We start from the raw sequence: 20265 nt of genomic DNA, 5'->3' as shown, positions 1-20265 counted from the left end.
GTGCTCCCCTCAGCGCCCGCCCGACGGGGACTCCCGGCGGGAAAAGCCGCGACGGCGGCTTGGCTGAGGGACGGGGCAAGGCCGCCGCCTCCCCCGCCGCAGCGTGACGGAATCCCCCATCGTTTCCGGAGGGAGGGCGGGCAGGCCGAGGGGTGACTCACTGGCGGCGCCGGGGATAAATAAGCGGGTGCCTACCTGGGAGCGGCACTGGGTTCTCGTCGCCGAGTGCCCGCAGAACCCCAGCCGCAGCTCCACCGCACCATGCTCTTGCCCTGCGACCTGCTCCTGCCCTGCGCGCTGGCGGCCGCGCTCCTGCATGCCGGCCACGCAGGTGAGGTCCGGCCCGGCCCTGCCGCGGGTCAGTCGCGATTCAAACCGAGCCTCGGGACTTCTCTTTTTTCCAGCAGTGGAATGGGTTAACTTTTAGCTTTTTTAATATCCTGTATTCTTTGTGACTTCTTGAGGGCTCGATATTTGGTGGGAAGCATGTCAGGCCGCTGCTGGCCTCTGTGGGATAATCCGGCCCTCCTGAAGAGGTTTACTGCTACCAGACAAATTCCTGTGCTTTTGTTAATAACTGTTACCTATAGTAGCCCAACGGCTAGTGTGAATGGATGTCCTCACTCTCTGTCTTGCTAATAAGCATTGAATTTAAGGGCGTTGTCTACCTAACTTTGAAAAGTTAGTTCAGTGGAGTGAGAATACCGGTGTAGCTCTGTGAGATGCTAATTGGAGCATTTGGTTTCATTCTAGCCAACCCTTGCTGCTCCAACCCCTGTCAGAACAGAGGAGTATGCATGACCACAGGGTTTGACCAGTATGAATGTGACTGTACAAGGACAGGATATTATGGGGAAAACTGTACAACACGTGAGTATCTTAAATCTCTTTTTCATGGAAATGAAATTTGAGAAATTGATTCCAGGATTGCTGTTTATTCTGAATAGCTAATTTACAGTAATCTTTCCATCAATATTCACAGCGGAATTCTTCACATGGCTGAGGCTAACACTGAAACCTTCACCAAACACTGTCCACTACATTCTCACTCACTTCAAAGGAGCCTGGAATATCATCAACAACATTCCCTTCTTACGAGATGCTATTATGAGATATGTATTAACGTGTAAGTATGACTTGTCTCTTCTAGTTCTCTTATTTTCGGATTCCAGAATATTGCGATTGATTGGTCCATATGTAAAGTTAGCAAGCTAAAATGCACTAAGGTAAAAACACTCTAAACAAAATGTAAGATTTCTGCATGATGCAGACTTGTATGAAACATACTTTGAAATGAAATTGCGTTTTGCTCTAATCTCTAATAGTATCCAGGATTTTGCCAGCATAAACTTCACACCAAATCATTCATGTTAATAGTTGGATTCAGTTGATAGTCCAGGACCCAGTCCTGTTGTTCAGTAACTGTAATCCCATTTAACATCAGTAGCTGACATGTGGAATTTGTCCATACAACTGCTGAAAAAATATATGGAAAAGATAAAGCCTCGTGATTTAGTTTGTGAGACTAAAATGTACAGTTCAAAAAAAATGACAACTTTTTTTCTTTTTTCAGCAAGATCACACTTGATTGACAGCCCACCAACTTACAACAGTGATTATAGTTACAAAAGCTGGGAAGCTTATTCCAATCTTTCCTATTACACAAGAAGTCTTCCACCAGTAGGACTTGACTGTCCAACACCAATGGGTGTTAAAGGTAAGGAATAAACCAGATATGTCATGTTCACTTCTAGAAATTCCTACTTGTCCTCTTAGAGGATACCATGAGACCTGCTTGTCTTTAGCCTTTTTTTTCAGTGTAGTTGACTTTTTGAGTCTTTACACAATGTATCCAAAACATGGCTATTCTTAAAGTTAAGTTTTGGTTCTCATTATTAAGTTATGTGCTAAAACCAGGGAATGTAGAATTTTCTAAGAAACTCAAGAAAGTGAGCACAGAAAAGCAGATAATTCCTCTTATTTGTATGCTGCTACCCTTCAATAATACATCGAAAGCCTTTTTGTTGTTGGGACCAAAATTAAATATTGCATAAACATGGTTGTCTTGAATATCTCATTGCTTCTTTCTCTTGCAGGTAAGAGAGAGCTCCCAGATTCAAAGCTAATTGTGGAGAAGTTTTTGCTAAGAAGAAAATTTATTCCTGACCCACAAGGCACAAATGTGATGTTCACATTCTTTGCCCAACACTTCACTCATCAGTTCTTTAAGACGGACCACAAGAAAGGACCTGGCTTCACCAAAGCTCTTGGCCATGGGGTACGATCATATCTCTGTAACTTGAACACAGCACTTAGTTCTCAGGAGATACTGAGCAGCTAGAATGTTAACTTACAGGTTGTTTGGGTGCACAAACACCAGTGCACATACTGTATAATGCTGTTTGCCACAAACTGTAACGGCTCCTTTGGCAAAATTCTAGCACTCGATAGCATCTCTCCTGAGTCATAACTACTTGTGCAAAGCATATGGTTCTGTTTAAAATATCTTCAGTGATATCTGACTTTTATTATTCCCAAGAATTTGCTTTCACTGAAAGCATATTAGATCTAGTGAGTACCCAGAACTTCTCTGGACTCTTTCAGTTAGTTGCCAAGAGCTGTATCCAGCACTGGGAGTATCTTGTGTGCTGCTAATTGAAGAGACTTAGTTTAAAAAACTTCAAAAGCAGACTTGGATTTAGGCTCTTTTATCTACAAAAGAGGCAGCCTTTGGACAAAGTTCTTCAATATAAATGTGTATGTCTAAAACAAAGCTATAAAATAGGTGTGTATATACAGAGAACTGTCTGCATAATAGAAAGCTGCTGGTGCTTTAAACAGAGTCCTTTTAAATTGACAGTAAATTTAACAAGTTGCTGTTACACAGAGATGGCTCCAGTTGCCAGGAAATAATTTGGCTTCATCTTAAATATCAGTGCACAATACTTATACGGTAACAATAATATAATTAAGAGGTAAACATCTAAAGAACTAGTGGCATCCGTAGAAGTGGGACATATCCTAAAATAGAAGCAAATGCAGGTTGGCTTCATGTTCCAAATGCTTTTATTTTATAGGTTGACTTGAACCATATTTATGGAGAGACTCTGGAGAGACAACTTAAACTGAGGCTTCTAAAGGATGGAAAGCTAAAATACCAGGTATGTCTTCCTCCTTATTGGATGACATATACTTCCCACAACTAGTGCTCTGTGCATGGTGTAGTTGACCTAAAGTGTAAGCCTAGTCAGTACTAACAGAGTCAACACAGCTTAACTCATAAGCATCATAACTTATGACTCTTTCTTCTTTCTCCCTCTCCCTGGCAGATGATTGATGGAGAAATGTATCCCCCAACAGTGAAGGACACACAGGCAGAGATGATCTACCCTCCTCATGTACCTGAACACTTGCAGTTCTCTGTTGGGCAGGAGGTGTTTGGTTTGGTCCCAGGCTTGATGATGTATGCTACAATATGGCTGAGGGAACACAACCGGGTCTGTGACATCCTGAAACGGGAGCATCCAGAGTGGGATGATGAGCAGCTGTTCCAAACTACCAGACTCATATTGATAGGTGAGTGTTATTTCTACTATGTGCAACTCTAACCTTCTCTTTGAGCATGGCACTTCTACCCCTTACCTGCTGCAGTCAGTGTAGTCAGAGGGAAAGCTATTACTTAAATTGGTGTGTGAGAGCATACATCTGAGCCTTTGTGTCCTGTCACTGGGGTTGCATTGAGATACAGATTCCTCCCGGCTATGTTAACAACAGAACTGAAGAAAACTGAGCCAAGTGGTGTTTAATTCCCTTATCTAAAGGAGACAGAACTGAAAGCAGTGAAAAGGCAGGAGGTAAGCTAAGGTTCACTTCTTAGAGAGAAAGCATATGGGGCTAGATGACCTCAGACTCCCAGATACTGTGGGGCTTTCTATGTTTTTTTTGTCCCCTGTGATTGGCTCAGTTCAGGTATGCTTTAAAAGAAAGGCTGTGATTAAGTCTAAAGTTCAGGAAGTTATGTAAAACAATTCTACATACTTCTCCTGTCTAATTGTCTCTTCAGTGGTTTTTCACCTTAAGTAAATGGTGATTTATGCTAAGCTTGAAAAGACCTTGCTCAAACTGATTGAAACAGTAAACCAAGACAATCATCTTAAGCAGCTCAAAAGCTGAGAGTTGCTTTCAGATACAAACTTTCTTCAGTATCCCCTCTCTGTATCCCAGGGAGTACTGTGTAGCTGAACACACCGTTGATACTGATGTGTGCTGTCCTGTGGAACACACAAGGCAGTGTATCTTGGGGGTGGGGAGCAGGTGGAAAAAGACACTTCTCTACCACAGCCAAAAACTCTTGGGAGATTACATTCTGTTCCACCCCTTAGTCACACAAAATATTAATTGTCTTCTAGAAGACACCACAGAATGCTGAAGTGTTTGTTACCCTGATAACAATAGTATTTTCTTAGAACAGTTCAGAAATGGTATTTTCTCTCAGCAGGCTAACCACCTAAAGTTTCTTAGGGAACCAGTACCAATATTCTCTTCCATTTAATTGACCAACAGGAGAGACAATCAAGATCGTTATTGAGGACTATGTGCAACACTTGAGTGGCTACCACTTCAAACTCAAGTTTGATCCTGAGCTGCTGTTCAACCAACGATTTCAATATCAGAACAGAATTGCAGCTGAATTCAATACTCTCTACCACTGGCACCCGCTTCTGCCTGACACTTTCCAGATACACGACCAGGAGTACACTTTCCAGCAGTTCCTCTACAACAACTCTATAATGCTGGAACATGGCCTTTCCCATATGGTGAAATCTTTCTCCAAGCAAAGTGCTGGCAGGGTACGTACTTCCTCAAGTTGCTATTGATCCAATGGAGACCTAAACTGGGGGTGGGACAGGAGGGTAGAACAAAGCTACCCAAAACTAATCATATACTATAAAAGCACAGCTTTCTCATGACTCTTACCGGGTGATCTTACTACTTTTCATCTTTATTAAATAGGTTGCTGGTGGGAAAAATGTTCCTGCTGCAGTACAGAAAGTAGCAAAGGCTTCAATTGACCAAAGCAGACAAATGAGATACCAGTCCTTGAATGAGTACAGGAAACGGTTCATGCTGAAACCGTTCAAATCATTTGAAGAACTTACAGGTAACAATTTTCATCCTTTCTAACAAACAAGGGCTCTTTTCTTAAAATGGCTAATGGAGTCCTGCAGTGCTATTACTGGACTTGAACAGGATAGTCTTGCAATGAAAATAGGATTTTTCCACTTACAGTTTTACTTGTCAACAATTACAGGAGAAAAAGAAATGGCAGCTGAACTGGAAGAGCTTTATGGAGACATTGATGCTATGGAGCTGTACCCTGGCCTTCTTGTAGAAAAGCCACGACCAGGTGCCATCTTTGGTGAAACGATGGTAGAGATTGGAGCACCATTCTCTCTGAAAGGACTGATGGGAAATGCAATCTGCTCCCCTGAATACTGGAAGCCTAGCACCTTCGGTGGAAAAGTGGGCTTTGAAATAATCAATACTGCCTCCTTACAGAAGCTCGTCTGCAACAATGTGAAAGGCTGTCCTTTCACTGCCTTCCACGTCTTAAATCCTGAACCCACAGAAGCAACTATTAATGTTAGTACCTCAAAAACAGCAATGGAAGATATCAACCCCACACTACTACTGAAAGAGAGATCTGCTGAGTTGTAAAAATCCATCTATTTATTTAACTATGTAATTTATTCTATTTATAGTTTGAAGTGTTTTAAAACAAAACAAAAATCCTTGAGCATCTTTGTGGGGCTTGCCCTAGATTCCTTACTCAGGTAAGGCATCCATTTACAAAAGGGATTTTCTGTGTTTGACCTCTACAGTGCTGAATCCCTTGTTTAAAGTCTTCTGTAACAGAACTATGTATTCCAAAGTGGACAAAGGTTCCAACTTTTTTTAATGTTGTTTTAATACTTGACAAAGGGTGTTAGTGGGTTTTTTGTCTTTTCACACGATAGTTCACATAACACTAAAAAAAGTGAGTTATTGCCTCAGCAACTTCTTAAACTTGAAAACAGGCTGTTGAACTAAAAGTACAAGAAAAATCTGACTTAATGAAAACTGTCAGAAAAAATTTATTAATTCAGTATGAGCACTCAAAGATTAACAAAAAATACAAATACTTGAGACTCACTCATGTAGTCAGAAAATGCATTGCATTTATTGTTGATACTACCTCTCCCTCATTGCAAATAAGGCACTTTGTATAGTAACTTATAGTTGTTTTTATATGTAAATCTGCTTTCATGTGGCATTATACTTTTTTAAATTTAATTATTTAAAGAAAATAGAACTACTTTTGGATTGTACTTGTTTTTGAAGCATATGTCACAGAAGTATTATTTGTGTAAGAGGATGATAATGTACTGATCTTAGAAGAAGGCTCTCTCTCAGGCTGTAATACAAGGCTACTTGTATTCTGATGCAGATGTTTTATTGTGCAAGTTTGCAGAGGTCTTAACCTTAGTCCAAAGTATTGGTACTCTTCATAGCTGTAGTTCTCTGGTCTACTTGATAATATAATTTTAATATCTGTCAGTTTAAGGACAAATGGACAGTATAGCTTTAGGTAAGGATGTGACTATAGTATAGCTTTGTGTACCAAAACATGGAGATTATTGGGGAATATGAAAACTGAGGAGCTGTGTAAACATGCACAGCAGAGAAATGAATACACAATAGATCTAGCAAAGCTGCAAGGTGCTGAGACTTGAAGGTTTATGTCTCTGTACACAAGCCATACTTGTGATTTATAGTTCTGTTTATTGGTGGGAGGAGGGATAATGTTTTGTTTATAAATTATAAACAGAGGCATTTTGAGTAAGTGACTTAAGCTTAATTGAAACTGACTAGCTAGCACAAAATCTCTTAGACCTATTTGTCCTGATCCAGCACTTAAATATCTAGTCTCAACTGGGCATGTAAGAAGATACACAGGATCTTGTACCAGCACTTCAAACTTTGCATATAAGGGTATCTTTTTTTCTTTTAATTTCTAGAGAGGAAATGTAGAAGATGATCTTCCTATAAAAACAGCTAGGGAACTATAGATAAAAAGAAAAAGTCACTTCAGACTGGTACAGAGCAGCAACCTGATATTCTGTACTGCTGCCCAGTATTCCTTGACTATTTGTGGAAAAGGACTTGAGTTTTGTATTTCATTTGATCTCCCCAACATTTGTAGGGGCTAGTGCATTTTAATGGCTATGGCAGTAGTATAGTTTGACTGTGACTTCTGTTTCTGTCGACTTGTTTAGAGACATTGATTACCTTATGCTGTGTAAGTTAGTGATTGTTGGTGTGAATAGCTGAATCAAGGTCTCCAACAGCCATCAGTACCAGTGACTGGTCTGAGGTGGTCTTTGGGGTGAATGCTTTGGAAGAAAGCAGGGCGTTTGTCTTCCTTTATCTACTTGAAGCATGAAGAAGGGGGAGCTTCAGTAACCTTGTATGAAAAGGTGGTCAGCACTGCATATGCTAGTGTGCTTGGACACTTGTTAAACATGTGATTGTCATTCAGCTCTGTCTTTGGAACACACTTCTTGAGAGCACCCTTCTGCTGTTAACAAGGAAAAGTGTTTGGCTTAGAGACAAAGGGAGATGAGTCTGGACACATCTAGTTATTGGGGGGACTGGTAAAGAGGAATTGCTCAGACCATGGCACTTGAGTTAAGTTGTAAGCTGCTTCAGAAAGGAATCATGTTCACTCTGCATTTTGTACTCTGCAGCCACATTTCACCAGTCACTTCTCTGACCCATCGTGCTGGGTTCGGCTGGGTTCAAGTTGCTCATGATAAATGTGTATGTTTGAGATTATTTATTTAAAATTCTATGAATTGTTTTTCACTTTATTTTTGTAGGACAAGAATGTTTTTAAAATGCAATTGTTTATATAAATAAATTGAAAACATTACCTCTATGAGCCATTTGCATGTGATTTCCTTCAGCAATTTTTTTTTTTTTATGAAACCATTCTTTCATCTTAATTGCTACTCAAGAACAAATGGAGAATTCCAGGGAATTACTAACAGCATTAAATTTTCTCATATCCCAAACCCAGAATGCCTATAACTTAAATCATCCACCCTCTACATAGGGTTTTTTTTTTTTCCCTGTACTCACCCGTGAAAAGGGATTTCACTCTGACATCCCTCAAGAAGGCAGCTGCTCTTCACTGCAGTAAAGATGCTCTCATAAGTACCCAGGGAAAGGACAATACTGAAGTTGCACAACACCAGGTTGGTGTAACCACCCTTCCTTCACCACTGGTGAGCACAAGGGCAGTCCACAGGCCTTTTTCTTGAACTTAGCATGCTCCAGCAGGGCAAACTGGGATACCAGCAACCACTGGACAGTGTGATTTCAGCAGTGATGCCTCATCCCTGTTGTCCAACAGCAAAGTCAAGCTGTGACAGCCACTTCTTCCTTCTGCAGAAGGGTCCTGCTTTGTTACCTTTATTGCAGTTATTGCCTGACTTAAAGAGCAATGCAAGCTGGAGTGAGGGGCAGTGGGGTAAGACAAGAGCAGTGATCTGCTTAATAAAAACAGGCAGGAATTGTATGAGTTGGTGCAATGTGTTCCTCCTACAAATAGCACCTCTGAGGCTACTCCATCTCTTCTCTATGTTTTCATCTCTGATAAGAAATGAGGGGAACCTATGAAGGGGACAACCGAGAGCATCATGCACCCTGTACTGGCTCAGTCAAATCCTACACCCTCCACCCAGGCACTGAAGAAACATCCCCTCCACCACCCTTCTGTGCTTAGCTCCCCCCATCATCCCATATGTGACTGTCTCCAGTACTCCCTCATGGGTCATACTGGTGCTCTGTCCTGTCACAGCCTCTTCCTGGTGACCAACCCCATAGCCACTGTCCTTTACTCAGAGCCACCTTCCTTCCAACCACCCAAAATCCTCTTTGGTCCAAGGCTCATCCCAGTGACCCACAGCTCTGTATTCCCAGTGGCTGTCCAGCCCTGGGAATATGACTGTCCTGCCTCTACTCTTTAGCTCCTTCCCATCTTGATCAGTGTTCAGTTCCCTTACATTTCTATTGTACCCCAGCACCTAAATACCTCCAGCAATTATCCTCAACTGAAAACTCAGGCCTCATCACTTCAGTGACCAATCTCAGCCCCAAAAACGCAATGTCCTGAGGACCCTTCCAAAAGTATCACCTCAGTCTCTCTCCTGGCTGCACGCAGAGGCTGTGGGTTAACAGAGGCATGTGCAGGCCAGGTATGAGCAATGTGGGTTTTTTTCTTTAATAATCAGTCAACTCATTTGCTCTGCATGTTAATTAATTTCTGACATGTTTCTGTTTTGAGGGGAAGTTGAGAGAGTGAGCGAAGATGAAGTCAACTGCTTCAGCAGGAGGAGGACAGGCTTGGCTGTGGCCACCATGACGGTGAGGCGGTGCATGGGAAGGTGCAGCGGCTGGAAGTCAGCAGCAAGGTCATCTGTGGAGAAGGTGTTTTGGGTGACTGCTGCCCTAATTAGGGAAGGGCCAGTCTGGATGGATTTGGCACACGAAGGATGTGATAGTTTGATCATGGAGGAGCTCCTCCTTCCCTCTGAGCAGGGGCATGTCTTGATGATACAAAAGGCAAGAATGTTCTTCAGAGGAAACCTGCCTGGTGAAATACTTGCTCTCCAGCCTGGGTTGAGGTAACTGTTTCACCCAAAGCAATGTGGTAAAGGAGAGGGGCTCAGCATTTCATTCATATCCTTGGAGGGAGGTCCATCAAGGAGCACAAGAGCTCCGTGCTTTGGGAGCAGGTCACTGTACACCATCACCTTTACTGAGAGCTTTTGCTGTACGTCATTTGCTTGCTTGCCCACTGCGTAAGAGGTCTTTATAGGCGCTGAGTCGGAGCCCCATGGGCATCTGACCAGGTTTATTACTTCTAGTACACTTGCTAGAGGTGTGCTGGAGCACTAATGCTCCCAAAGCAGCTGCTTTACCCAGATTTCAGGAAACATTTCTATCACAAGCGGACTCTGCTTTGCAAGAAAATACCCCTTCGGCTTTTGGCATCAATCCAGAAAAGTCAACAGATAGTTAGTTAGACCAAACTGTGGGAAGAGTAAGAAGGAAGGAGAACCCGAGTAGAGGGGAACAGATGCATCACTTGTTCCTTGCCTGTTCACAGCTACTGAAATAGGTGAACAGCTCTGGAAAAGCTTATTACAAAGACATACTGTTTCCTTTGAAAGACCAGAAAGGAAAAAACCTGCAAGTTGTAAGAATATATATATACGACAGAAAGGAGCAGGCTGTAGCTATATATTTTAACTATGGAAATGACAGTGAATGGAGAGATCCTAACCTTTTTGCTAAAAGGCATGAGAAACACCATGTAAGGCAGAAATGGAGCAGCGTCACAAAGAAACATCATATGAAAAAAACTCTCCTTGGAAAGAGTTGAGTGCTCCTCTTCCTTTAGCCTGGAGTTTCAGTTCAGAAATAATATTATACTAAGAGGCAACATGATTGGTTTTAAAATGTATTTCTTTTCCTCTGATACTTATTTTTTAAAACTAGTATAAAATCTCCTGTGATTCCTGTGTTTACTTACTCAGTCTGTAAGTCCAGACATTTTCATTAATATTAGCAAGAGGCTGGTCACAATAAAAAAAAAAATAAAAAAAATTAAAAAAATAAAAAAAATCCAAACCACTACATTTCTCCTCTGCCATTCAGGAATGAGACAATAAAGCAGATGTCAAGAAAATTAGAAGAAAAGGCTAGCACAAGAAATTAACAAATTTTCCTTTCTGGAATTTTCTTGTGTAAAAATCCTGAGACTGCACTGAAAATCTCAGCAGTCACAGCCATGCAAAAGCCTGAGAAACCAATCAGAGGTGGCCTGGGCAAACTGGGAGCTGAGCACCATCAGTAGAGAGAGGATATTAAAGCCTGTGAGATCTCAGTAGTTTACCATCTGGAGAGGGCAGAGTACAAACCACTCAAGGTTTGACTCGTGCTGGTTGCTTATCCTTGGTTCTGGAGAAGCCAAGCCAATTTATCCAGCAGATATTAGCCATCAGAAAGCAAAATACAGAAACTCCAAATCTGGGGGAAGAAGGCAAATAATATTCAAAGCATCTACTTTCAAACCAACCCACTGCATGCCAGCAAGAGCTAGCCCATTGCAGGGCACATCTACAGAAAGTTGAAAATATATTGCATTTTCTAGCCAACTGTAATCCTAATATTATTATTTTCTGCTAATTAGTAGCTGTTACCAGAAGGGCACTGGGAAAATACAAAGTGTCATATAACTAGGACCATCTTGCTTGCAAGTGTTTCAGAGCTTTACTTAATACAGTAACAAAGTAGTAGTTCACTCTTCTGTCTCAGGATAAAACCAAAAATACTCACAAAAAGTAAAGGGCGATCCTGTAGCAAATGTATTCTTGCTCTGCACTTTAGTTTTTCATGGTAACCAGGTGTAGCTCATTACTTCAGGCTTACAGAGTAGTGGATGTAGGTGTGTGCAAGCATCCTTGTTCAAACCTGCCCTGCTGACAGGTAATTTTAACACCCATTCATTTTCTGCAAAAGGACTGCATTTGTGGTAGACTTTTTTATGAGAGCACATGAAAATTTTTAAACACACACTAAAATGGGAAAAAAAGTGAAAGCAATGCCCATCACCCTGAGCACTGTGGAGCAGCCAGGTGGCAGCTGGAAAAGGCATGTTCCCCAAATGGCTTATCATGTCATCCTGCTTTCCCCTATACCATGAAGATCTACCCAAAGAAAATATTTTCAGAAGCATTCATCAAGGAAACATTGTGCAAGTCATACTGGCTTTAGCATAACGCCATAACTTATGGCTGCTAATAAGGATATTTATGAATTTATGCTGGCAGGTCTTCAGAAATGGGAGGTGAGACCAAGACCCTGAGAAGCAACATAGTTTTGGTGTAAAAAAAAAAACAAAACAACAAACCAAAACAGGTCTGTGAGACTGCAAAATCATCAATCATTCAGTATGATTTTAAGCCCCCCAAAATTCAGTGAACTGTGGAAGAGCAACAAAGCACAGCTAAAAGCCATGATGCTTAGTCCAAATACATTCTCTAGCACTTCAAAACCTGACCCTGAGAACTGACACAACTTGATACCCTTTCAGTTGTGGCTTTCAAGCCTGTTGCCTAGACAATATTAATTAGTCATGCCTAACAAATAGCAGAGTTGCTAAGTGCAGTCATAGGTAATAATTAAAACAATAATGAATTGAGCTGGCTCAGCTGTGAAATACTAGTTCTTACATAAGGCTGGGACGTAAGACGATATTATCCAATCATGTCTTAGGGAAGCTGTTAAAAAGGTATTAGGTCCAATGAGACAGAAGAAGCAGAGACCATTCCAAGCAAATCAGGACTGAGATTTTTATAGCAGAAAGAATTTCAGTGAAAGCAGAAAAAAAATTCATTTGTTAATCAGAAATGGACTGAATTTTCTGTGTCCAATAAACTAGAAGAATTTCAGACAAATTCAGGACATATTTCTGGCCCTCAAACAATAAAACCAGCTTATTTTCACTGTCTGCTAGGGGAAATGTTTCAGTGTTTGTCATCATAACTGACCCAGTCTTGATGGCAAACAAAAGATTTCCCAACCTGACCATGAAATGGAAGATCCTTTTACAGATCAAGCCAAATATATAAAATCATCCTAAAACCAAGCTGACAATACTGTGCATTAAATAAGCTTGGATTTTTTCAATAATCTTCACTCTATATCAGATGTGGTTTTCATTAGATTATAACAGCTCTTCTACTTGATAGATGGAGATGGATAAAACATTGTACTGAATTTTTGAAAGAAAAAGAATGCTTGCCTCGTTTTGAGGAAAATTTAGGGAGTGAACTCTTTCCATTAAGACTAAATTAGTGTCTCCCATAGCTACAAAAATATCATCAGAACATTTAATGAGAGATGGGACTTTGAAAAACAACTCTGCTTTAGCAGAGCTTGGAGGTTTGGTTTCTGCAACTCTGTAGCACTTCTGAAAGCATCTCCAGAGATCTTCTGGAGTCCAGGGCTCCTCCAGATTCCCAGAAAGTGCTTTGTATCACTTAGTAAGTAGGTGCCAAATGTGTAAGGCAAAATTAAAATATGACTTTAAATAAGATATAGAAAAAATAGGAGGCAGTGGTTTACCAGCAACCCAGATCAATAGTTTTTTGCAGACTGGTTTTTAAAAGCAACAGCAAAAATAAAACGATTTCTCATATGATGGCTTTGTGAATAGAGAATTGAATTCTCAAGGTTCCTCATTTCTTAGGAAGTTTATTTCCTCTTTAAAGTCACTTCCCTGGTCACCCTTGGTTACAAAAAATTCTCATAGCTCCCTTTAAACTTTCTATGCAAACAGGTGAATATTTACCACCATCCTCTTAGATATTTGCTTATTCAATAGTCGTATCTACAATAACTTCAGTTACCACATCAAATTTGACATTGCTGAAATTGCACTTGATTTTAATAGTGTTGTTCTGCTGCAGATATCATTTGAAAAGTGTATGTCTTTTCCTAGATACAAGGGGCAGCTGTTTTAGCAATACTTTCCAGTCTCCATCTGCAGTGGGATACAACAGAAGGACAGGTACAATGCCATTTTCCTATGTAATTTTTTAGGGAGATGAAAAATCATCAGATGTCATTTAACATAAAACAGCACCTTGTGACGCTTAGTACTATGAAGGAAAATCCTTCTGTAACTGTGTATCATATTTAGAAATGAGTTATGAAAAACTGAAGAGCTTATCTGCATCTCCTGACTGCAAAAATGGACAGGGAAGCTCACTAGAAAAGGTTCCCATGAGATTTCTGTCACTTCTACTTTTCTGTCATACTGAAATACTACAAGACCAGCACCTAATACAGATTTTTTTTATTTATTTATTTTATTCTTTCTTCTTCACTTACATACCAGGAACCAGAAGACTGAGAAACTATTTGCTTCAGCACTTTCCTAATGATTAGTCTGAGAAAAAATTAGATTGAGAGAAGGATGTACTACTCCCAGTCACATTAAATCTGATTGCTCATTCTCAATAACTATAAAATTTACTGGGGGAACTGAAAGTCAGAAAAAGATGTAAATTTTCTCGAGTGACTAATTTTTTTTTTTTTTTTTAATTATTATTTGCCTCTAGCTCCATTTTCACAGGAAGGTCCTTCCTTTAGAAAATAAGTTAGATTACTTATGATTCACCACATGAATGGGTAGGCAACTTGGGAGAGTATGAATATGATTCCGTATTATTAAATGGCCATAAATGCACCCACTTGAATAAAGCTTTGACAGAGCAATCCGTCATCAGATTTTAGGCTAGTCTAGATTTGCGTGACTTGCACAAAGCCAGCCCCACCTTCCAGGTCACAGTCACGCTCAATTCTCCTCAAATTGGGTCAAGTTCTCCTTACTCCACTATTGACATTTAATCAAAAATAACTTAATGATTGCATACTTTCAGTTCCTTAACAAAATCCTCTCTTCATTTCCCTACCACATTCCCTGTTTCTCATAACCCTTAGGGCACAGACTGTAAGATGATAAGAAGTAAAGTGCATTTACTTGAAAAACGAGTTGCATAAAAGTTAATTTCTTTGAACATTCTGCATTTTAGCTTATTTTATTTAGCTGGTTTTTACCAATCTAAATCTAGCTAAAATATTACATTTTCTGCTTTTAACCGCAGTGCATAACTTTCAGTTTTTGTTCTCCTCTACTGGGAGGAGACAATCTATAGAAATCTGTCAACTAGGCAAGGAATGAAGCCAAGGTTGAACATAGGTTTTTTTATTCATCACGGTCCCACTGATACAAGCTTACTGCTTGATGGCAGCAATGTGAAAATTTGGATTTGCAATCCACTTTTTTTTTCCAGACAAAGCTGATATGACCTAAATAGGTCTAACAATGGCCAACTCACATTTATTATCAGAAGGTGAAGGTGACCAGCTGGAACCTTCTGCAGGGATTCAGACTTTGGGCTTGCTACCTCTATCTGCACATCTTACAGCACAGTGCAGAAGACCTTGGTATTGGTTGGGCAGAGGGACCAGGAGGGGTATCCTACAATAGTAGTGAAGTAGAAAAATGAAGATTTTTCTTCTCTTTACTGAAAAGTGGGAAGACAGTCTTCCTGAGTAATGGAAAGCTGTCTAGCAAATCCACTTCTGCTTGAAGTGCTAATAGCTATACAGCACCTTCTTTGCGTATGACATATTCATGTTACTTAGAAGGTAAACATTTTGTATGTGCCTGACAGAAAGAAAAATCTCATGCTAATGTTCACTTACCAGAATAACCGCCTAAATTTTTACCAGCAAGTCTTATCAGATTAATTTTATGGTATGTAAGTACTGCAGCTAACTGTGATTCGGGCAAATGCTTTACGTGCAATTTACGATAACAATGAATACAGCTAGCAATGGTAGAATCACAGGATAACTTAGGCTGGAAGGGTCCTCTGGAGCAATCTGGTCCATCCTCTGGCACAAAAGAAGGGCAGCTCTGGGGTCAGACACCAGATCTTCAGTCCATGACAGGTTTGACTAAGGTGTGTCTCTGTTTCTCTCAACATTATAGTACCTGCATTTCTACTATAAAACTACTACCCTGCCCTAAATGTAGTTACTGCCTTTGGACCTGTTTTTAAGAAGGAATATGATGACCATTCCTAAAAGAAAGGGAGAAGACAAATCAACCACAGATGAGAAACTTCCAGATTTAAACCAGAACTATAGAAATGTGTAATGGAAGCTCCAAATGAGGCAGATAATCCCTCACCCTCTTGCTATCAGGCAGAAGGAGGGGTCCTAAGAGACGAGGGAGGCTGGAAACAGGTCTCTGCTTGGGGAGGCAGGAAAATCCTCTCACCTCCCTCACCCTCCATGGTGCCCCTTCACAATAGATTTGAGGCCCTGGAACTTTTGAACAAAGAAGAGAAGGAGGAAGAAAATGAGACAAATGAAGAAGATCAAGGTCCACCAAGGCCAGGTTGCTTCAGACCAGGTATTAAAACCAGCTCTGAAAAGAACCCCAGAAGAGTCATTGTAGTGAGTGACTCCACTCTAAGGGGTGTCGAAGGCCCCATATGCAGACCAGACCTGCTTCATAGGGAAGTCTGCTGCCTCCCTGGGGCCAACATCAAGGACCTCACAGCAACACTCCCTCCCCTATGAGACCAAAGGATTACTACCCTCTCCTGGTTTTTCAGGTAGGTAGTGATGACATCACCAGGAGAAGGCCTAAAGCAATGAAGAGAGATTTTAGGTCCTTGGGAAAAATGCTTAAGGAGTCGGGGGCACAAATTGTGTTATCCTCCATCCCTATGATTGGGGGGATGGACGAGGAAGATTACAGAAGAATTCAGCAGATGAATGGGTGGCTCCAAGACTGGTGTTACCATCAGGGCTTTGGATTCTTCAGTCATGGGTTGGTATACAGGGCACCTGATCTTTTGACATTAGACAGAATGCACCTGTCCCGGAGAGGGAAGGGGATTTTGGGGCAGGAGTTAGCTTTAAACTAGAGCTTTAAACTAGATTTGAAGGGGGAAGGGGGCAAAACATCAGCCCATCTGAAGTGCATGTATACCAATGCACACAGCATGGGTAACAAACAGGAGGAGCTTGTAGCCATGATGAAACAGGAAAATGATGATGTTGCTATTACAGAAACATGGTGGGATGTCTCCCATGACTGGAGTGTGCCAACTGATGGGTACAAGCTCTTTAGGAGGGACAGACAGGGAAGGAGAGGTGGTGGGGTGGCTCTATGTTAGGGACTGTTAATGATTCCTTTGAGCACAAGTGTAGTGAATACAGGGTTGAGTGTCTTTGCATTAGAATCAGGGGGAAGGCCAACAGGGCAGATGTTGTAGTAGGAGTCTACTATAGGCCACCCAACCAGGACAGAGAGATGGATGAGATAATTTATAGGCACTTAGGTGAAATCTCACGATCGCTTGCCCTTGTTCTTGTGGGCGACTTTAACTTCCCAGACATCTACTGGAAATACAACATGGCAGAACGAGGCCAGTCGCGGAGATTCCTAGAATGTGTGGGAGACAACTTCCTGATGCAGCTGGTGAGTAAACCGACCAGAGAAGGTGCCCTGCTGGATCTCCTCTTTGTGAACAGAGAAGGACTGGTGGATGACGTGGAGGCTGGAGGTCGACTAGGGCACAGCGATCATGAAATAATAGAGTTCTCTATTCTTAGAGAGGTCAGGAGATACCTAAGCAGGACTGACATCCTGGACTTCAGAAGGGCTGACTTTGTCTTGTTTAGGCACCTGCTTGAAAGGATCCCCTGGGAGACTCTCCTGAAGGGTATAGGGGCCCAGGAAGGCTGGGCCCTCTTTAAGAAGGGAGTGTTAATGGCTCAGGAGCAGGCGGTCCCCAGGTGCTCTAAGAGAAGCCGACGCCAGAGAAGACCACCCTGGCTGAACAGGGAGCTTTGGCTGCAACTCGGAGAAAATGAGAGTTTACAGCCTTTGAAAGAATGGGCTAGCCACACACAGTGATTACAAAGAGGCTGTGAGGCTATGCAGGGTGGAAATCAGAAGGGCTAAACCCCAGCTGGAAATTAATTTGGCCTCTGCAATCAAGGATGACAAGAAAAGTTTCTATAAGTATGTCAGTAGCAAAAGAAAGTCCAGGGAGAGTCTCCATCCCCTGCTAGATGCAGGAGGAAATTTGGTAACAAGTGATGAGGAGAAGGCTGAGGTGCTTAATGCCTTCTTTGCCTCAGTCTTTAATAGCAAGGTTAGTTGCATTGATGAAATCCAGCCTCCACAGCCAGATTATAGAGACTGGGAGAACGACCCCCCTGCAAACCAGGAGACAGTCAGTGACCTGCTGCATCACACAGACATACACAAGTCTATGGGACCAGATGGGATACATCCGAGGGTGCTGAAGGAGCTGGCTGGGGTGCTCGCCAGGCCACTTTCTATCATTTTATCAGCAGTTCTGGCTGACTGGGGAGGTCCCGACTGATTGGAAATTGTCCAATGTGACGCCCATCTATAAGAAGGGTCGGAAGGATGATCCTGGAATTTACAGGCCTGTCAGCTTGACTTCGGTGCCCGGGAAGCTGATGGAGCAGCTCATCCTAAACACCATCATGCAACACCTGAGGGACAACTAGATGTTCAGGCCCAGTCAGTATGGATTTATAAAAGGCAGGTCCTGCTTGACAAACCTGATCTCCTTCTATGACAGAGCAACCTGTTTAGTGGATGAGGGAAAGGCTGTGGATGTTGTCTACCTTGACTTTAGCAAGGCTTTTGACACTGTTTCCCACAGCATTCTTTTGGCAAAACTGGCTGCTCGTGGCTTGGATAGGCAGACACTTCCCTGGGTAAAAAACTGGCTGGACGACCGGGCCCAGAGAGTTGTGGTAAACGGAGTTAAATCCAGTTGGAGGCCGGTCACGAGTGGTGTCCCCCAGGGCTTGATTTTGGGGCCACTCCTGTTTAACATCTTTACTGATGATCTAGACAAGGGGATCGAATGCACCCTCAGTCAGTTTGCAGATGACACCAAGTTGGGCAGGAGTGTTGATCTGCTCGAGGGTAGGGAGGCTCTGCAGAGAGACCTGGACAGGCTGGAGCGATGGGCTGAGGCAACTGGAGGAGTTTCCATAAGGCCAAATGCCGGGGGCTGCCCTTGGGCCACAACAACCCCCATCAGCGCTACAGGCTTGGGGAGGAGTGGCTGGAGAGCTGCCAGTCAGAGAGGAACCTGGGGGTGTTGATTGACAGCCGGCTAAATATGAACCAGCAGTGTGCCCAGGGGGCCATGAAGGACAAAGGCATCCTGGCTTGTGATCCAGGATTAGTGTGGCCAGCAGGGACAGGGAAGTGATCTTGCCCCTGTACTTGGCGCTGGTTCAGTTTTGGGCCCCTCACTACAAAAAGGACATAGAGTTACTTGAACATGTCCAGAGAAGGGCTACAAAGCTGGTCAAGGTTCTGGAACACATGTCCTATGAGGAGCGGATGAGCAAACTGGCATTGTTTAGTCTGGAGAAGAGGAGGCTGAGGGGAGACCTTATCACCCTCTACAACTCCCTGAAAGGAACCTGCAGAGAGCTGGGTTTGAGCCTCTTTAGCCTTGTAGAAAGCAACAGGACAAGAGGGAATGGCCTCAAATTGCACCAGGGAAAGTTCAGACTAGATATTAGGAAGCATTTCTTTCCAGAAGGGGTTGTTAGGCATTGGAATGGGCTGCCCCGGGAGGTGGTGGAGTCCCCATCCCTGGAGGTGTTCAAGAGTAGGGTCGATTTAGAGCTTAAGGATATGCTGTAGGTGGGAACTGTGCTAGGTGAACGGCTGGACTAGATGATCTCCAGGGTCCTTTTCAACCTAGATGATTCTATGATTCTATGATTCTATGAAATGACCTCTGTAAAAGCTGCCCACTCATCCAGAGTTCCTCAGCAGATGCCAGAGATAACATGTGTACATGTACACTTGTGTGTCTGTGTACATGCCTGTATCCTAAAGACATGCTATCCCACAGGCAGGAGCATGCATTCCCATTCAAGGAATGCAGCAACACACCAAGGACAAGTGGCAGAAGAAACCAGTCTAATTTTTGTGCTATATTTAGGGCTATTTACTGCCCTGGCAAAACAAAAATCCGTTGCAAAACCAGTTTAACTCTTTTCTGTTTATTGCTTTTTAGGTAGAAACTGGCAGGCATCTCTGAATCTAATTGTCAAAGTTATAAGAAACATGTTCCAAGTTTTAATCTTCATAATTTAAAATACTCCAGAACAGCATATGATAAGATTTATTTTAAGCTTCTTGTTTATTATTTACACAAGAATATAAGAAAAAGAACAATTTTAATTTAGAATATATCATAGGAATGTTGCAATGAATAGAAGTAAAGTTAATATTTAAAAGAAATACAAACCTATTAAGATAAAAAAAATGCATATGAGGCAATAAATGGCTTCAGCCTTATTTCACAATGATATCAGAAGTCAAAACAGGTGAAATGAAACCAATATTAAAATAAATATATTAATGATAACAGGGGTACACAACAGGAAAAATCCATGAAAAGGCAGTGTTAAGGTTCCCGTGGTTGAGTTCAACATTTAGATAAGCAACACGGTATTTTACTCTCAATTTTTAAAATTTTTGAAAATATATTTGCAATC

The 20265-nt window shown here is 41.9% G+C and overlaps 1 protein-coding gene across 1 annotated transcript; it reads left to right on the top strand.

Moving 5' to 3' along the window:
• Window positions 1–87: 87 nt before the first annotated feature.
• Window positions 88–5785, top strand: PTGS2 (prostaglandin-endoperoxide synthase 2). Its single transcript, XM_026854346.1, has 10 exons — window positions 88–331; window positions 754–870; window positions 983–1126; window positions 1574–1717; window positions 2097–2278; window positions 3078–3161; window positions 3330–3576; window positions 4564–4850; window positions 5014–5161; window positions 5312–5785. The coding sequence occupies exons 1-10, from the start codon at window positions 262–264 to the stop codon at window positions 5716–5718; spliced, it is 1830 nt and encodes a 609-aa protein (XP_026710147.1). The 5' UTR covers window positions 88–261; the 3' UTR covers window positions 5719–5785.
• Window positions 5786–20265: the final 14480 nt, after the last annotated feature.

Source organism: Athene cunicularia (genome assembly GCF_003259725.1).
Source record: "Athene cunicularia isolate RWA chromosome 8 unlocalized genomic scaffold, athCun1 chr8_part1, whole genome shotgun sequence".
In the NCBI taxonomy this organism is placed as follows: domain Eukaryota; kingdom Metazoa; phylum Chordata; class Aves; order Strigiformes; family Strigidae; genus Athene; species Athene cunicularia.
This window is presented reverse-complemented; position numbering and strand designations above follow the sequence as displayed.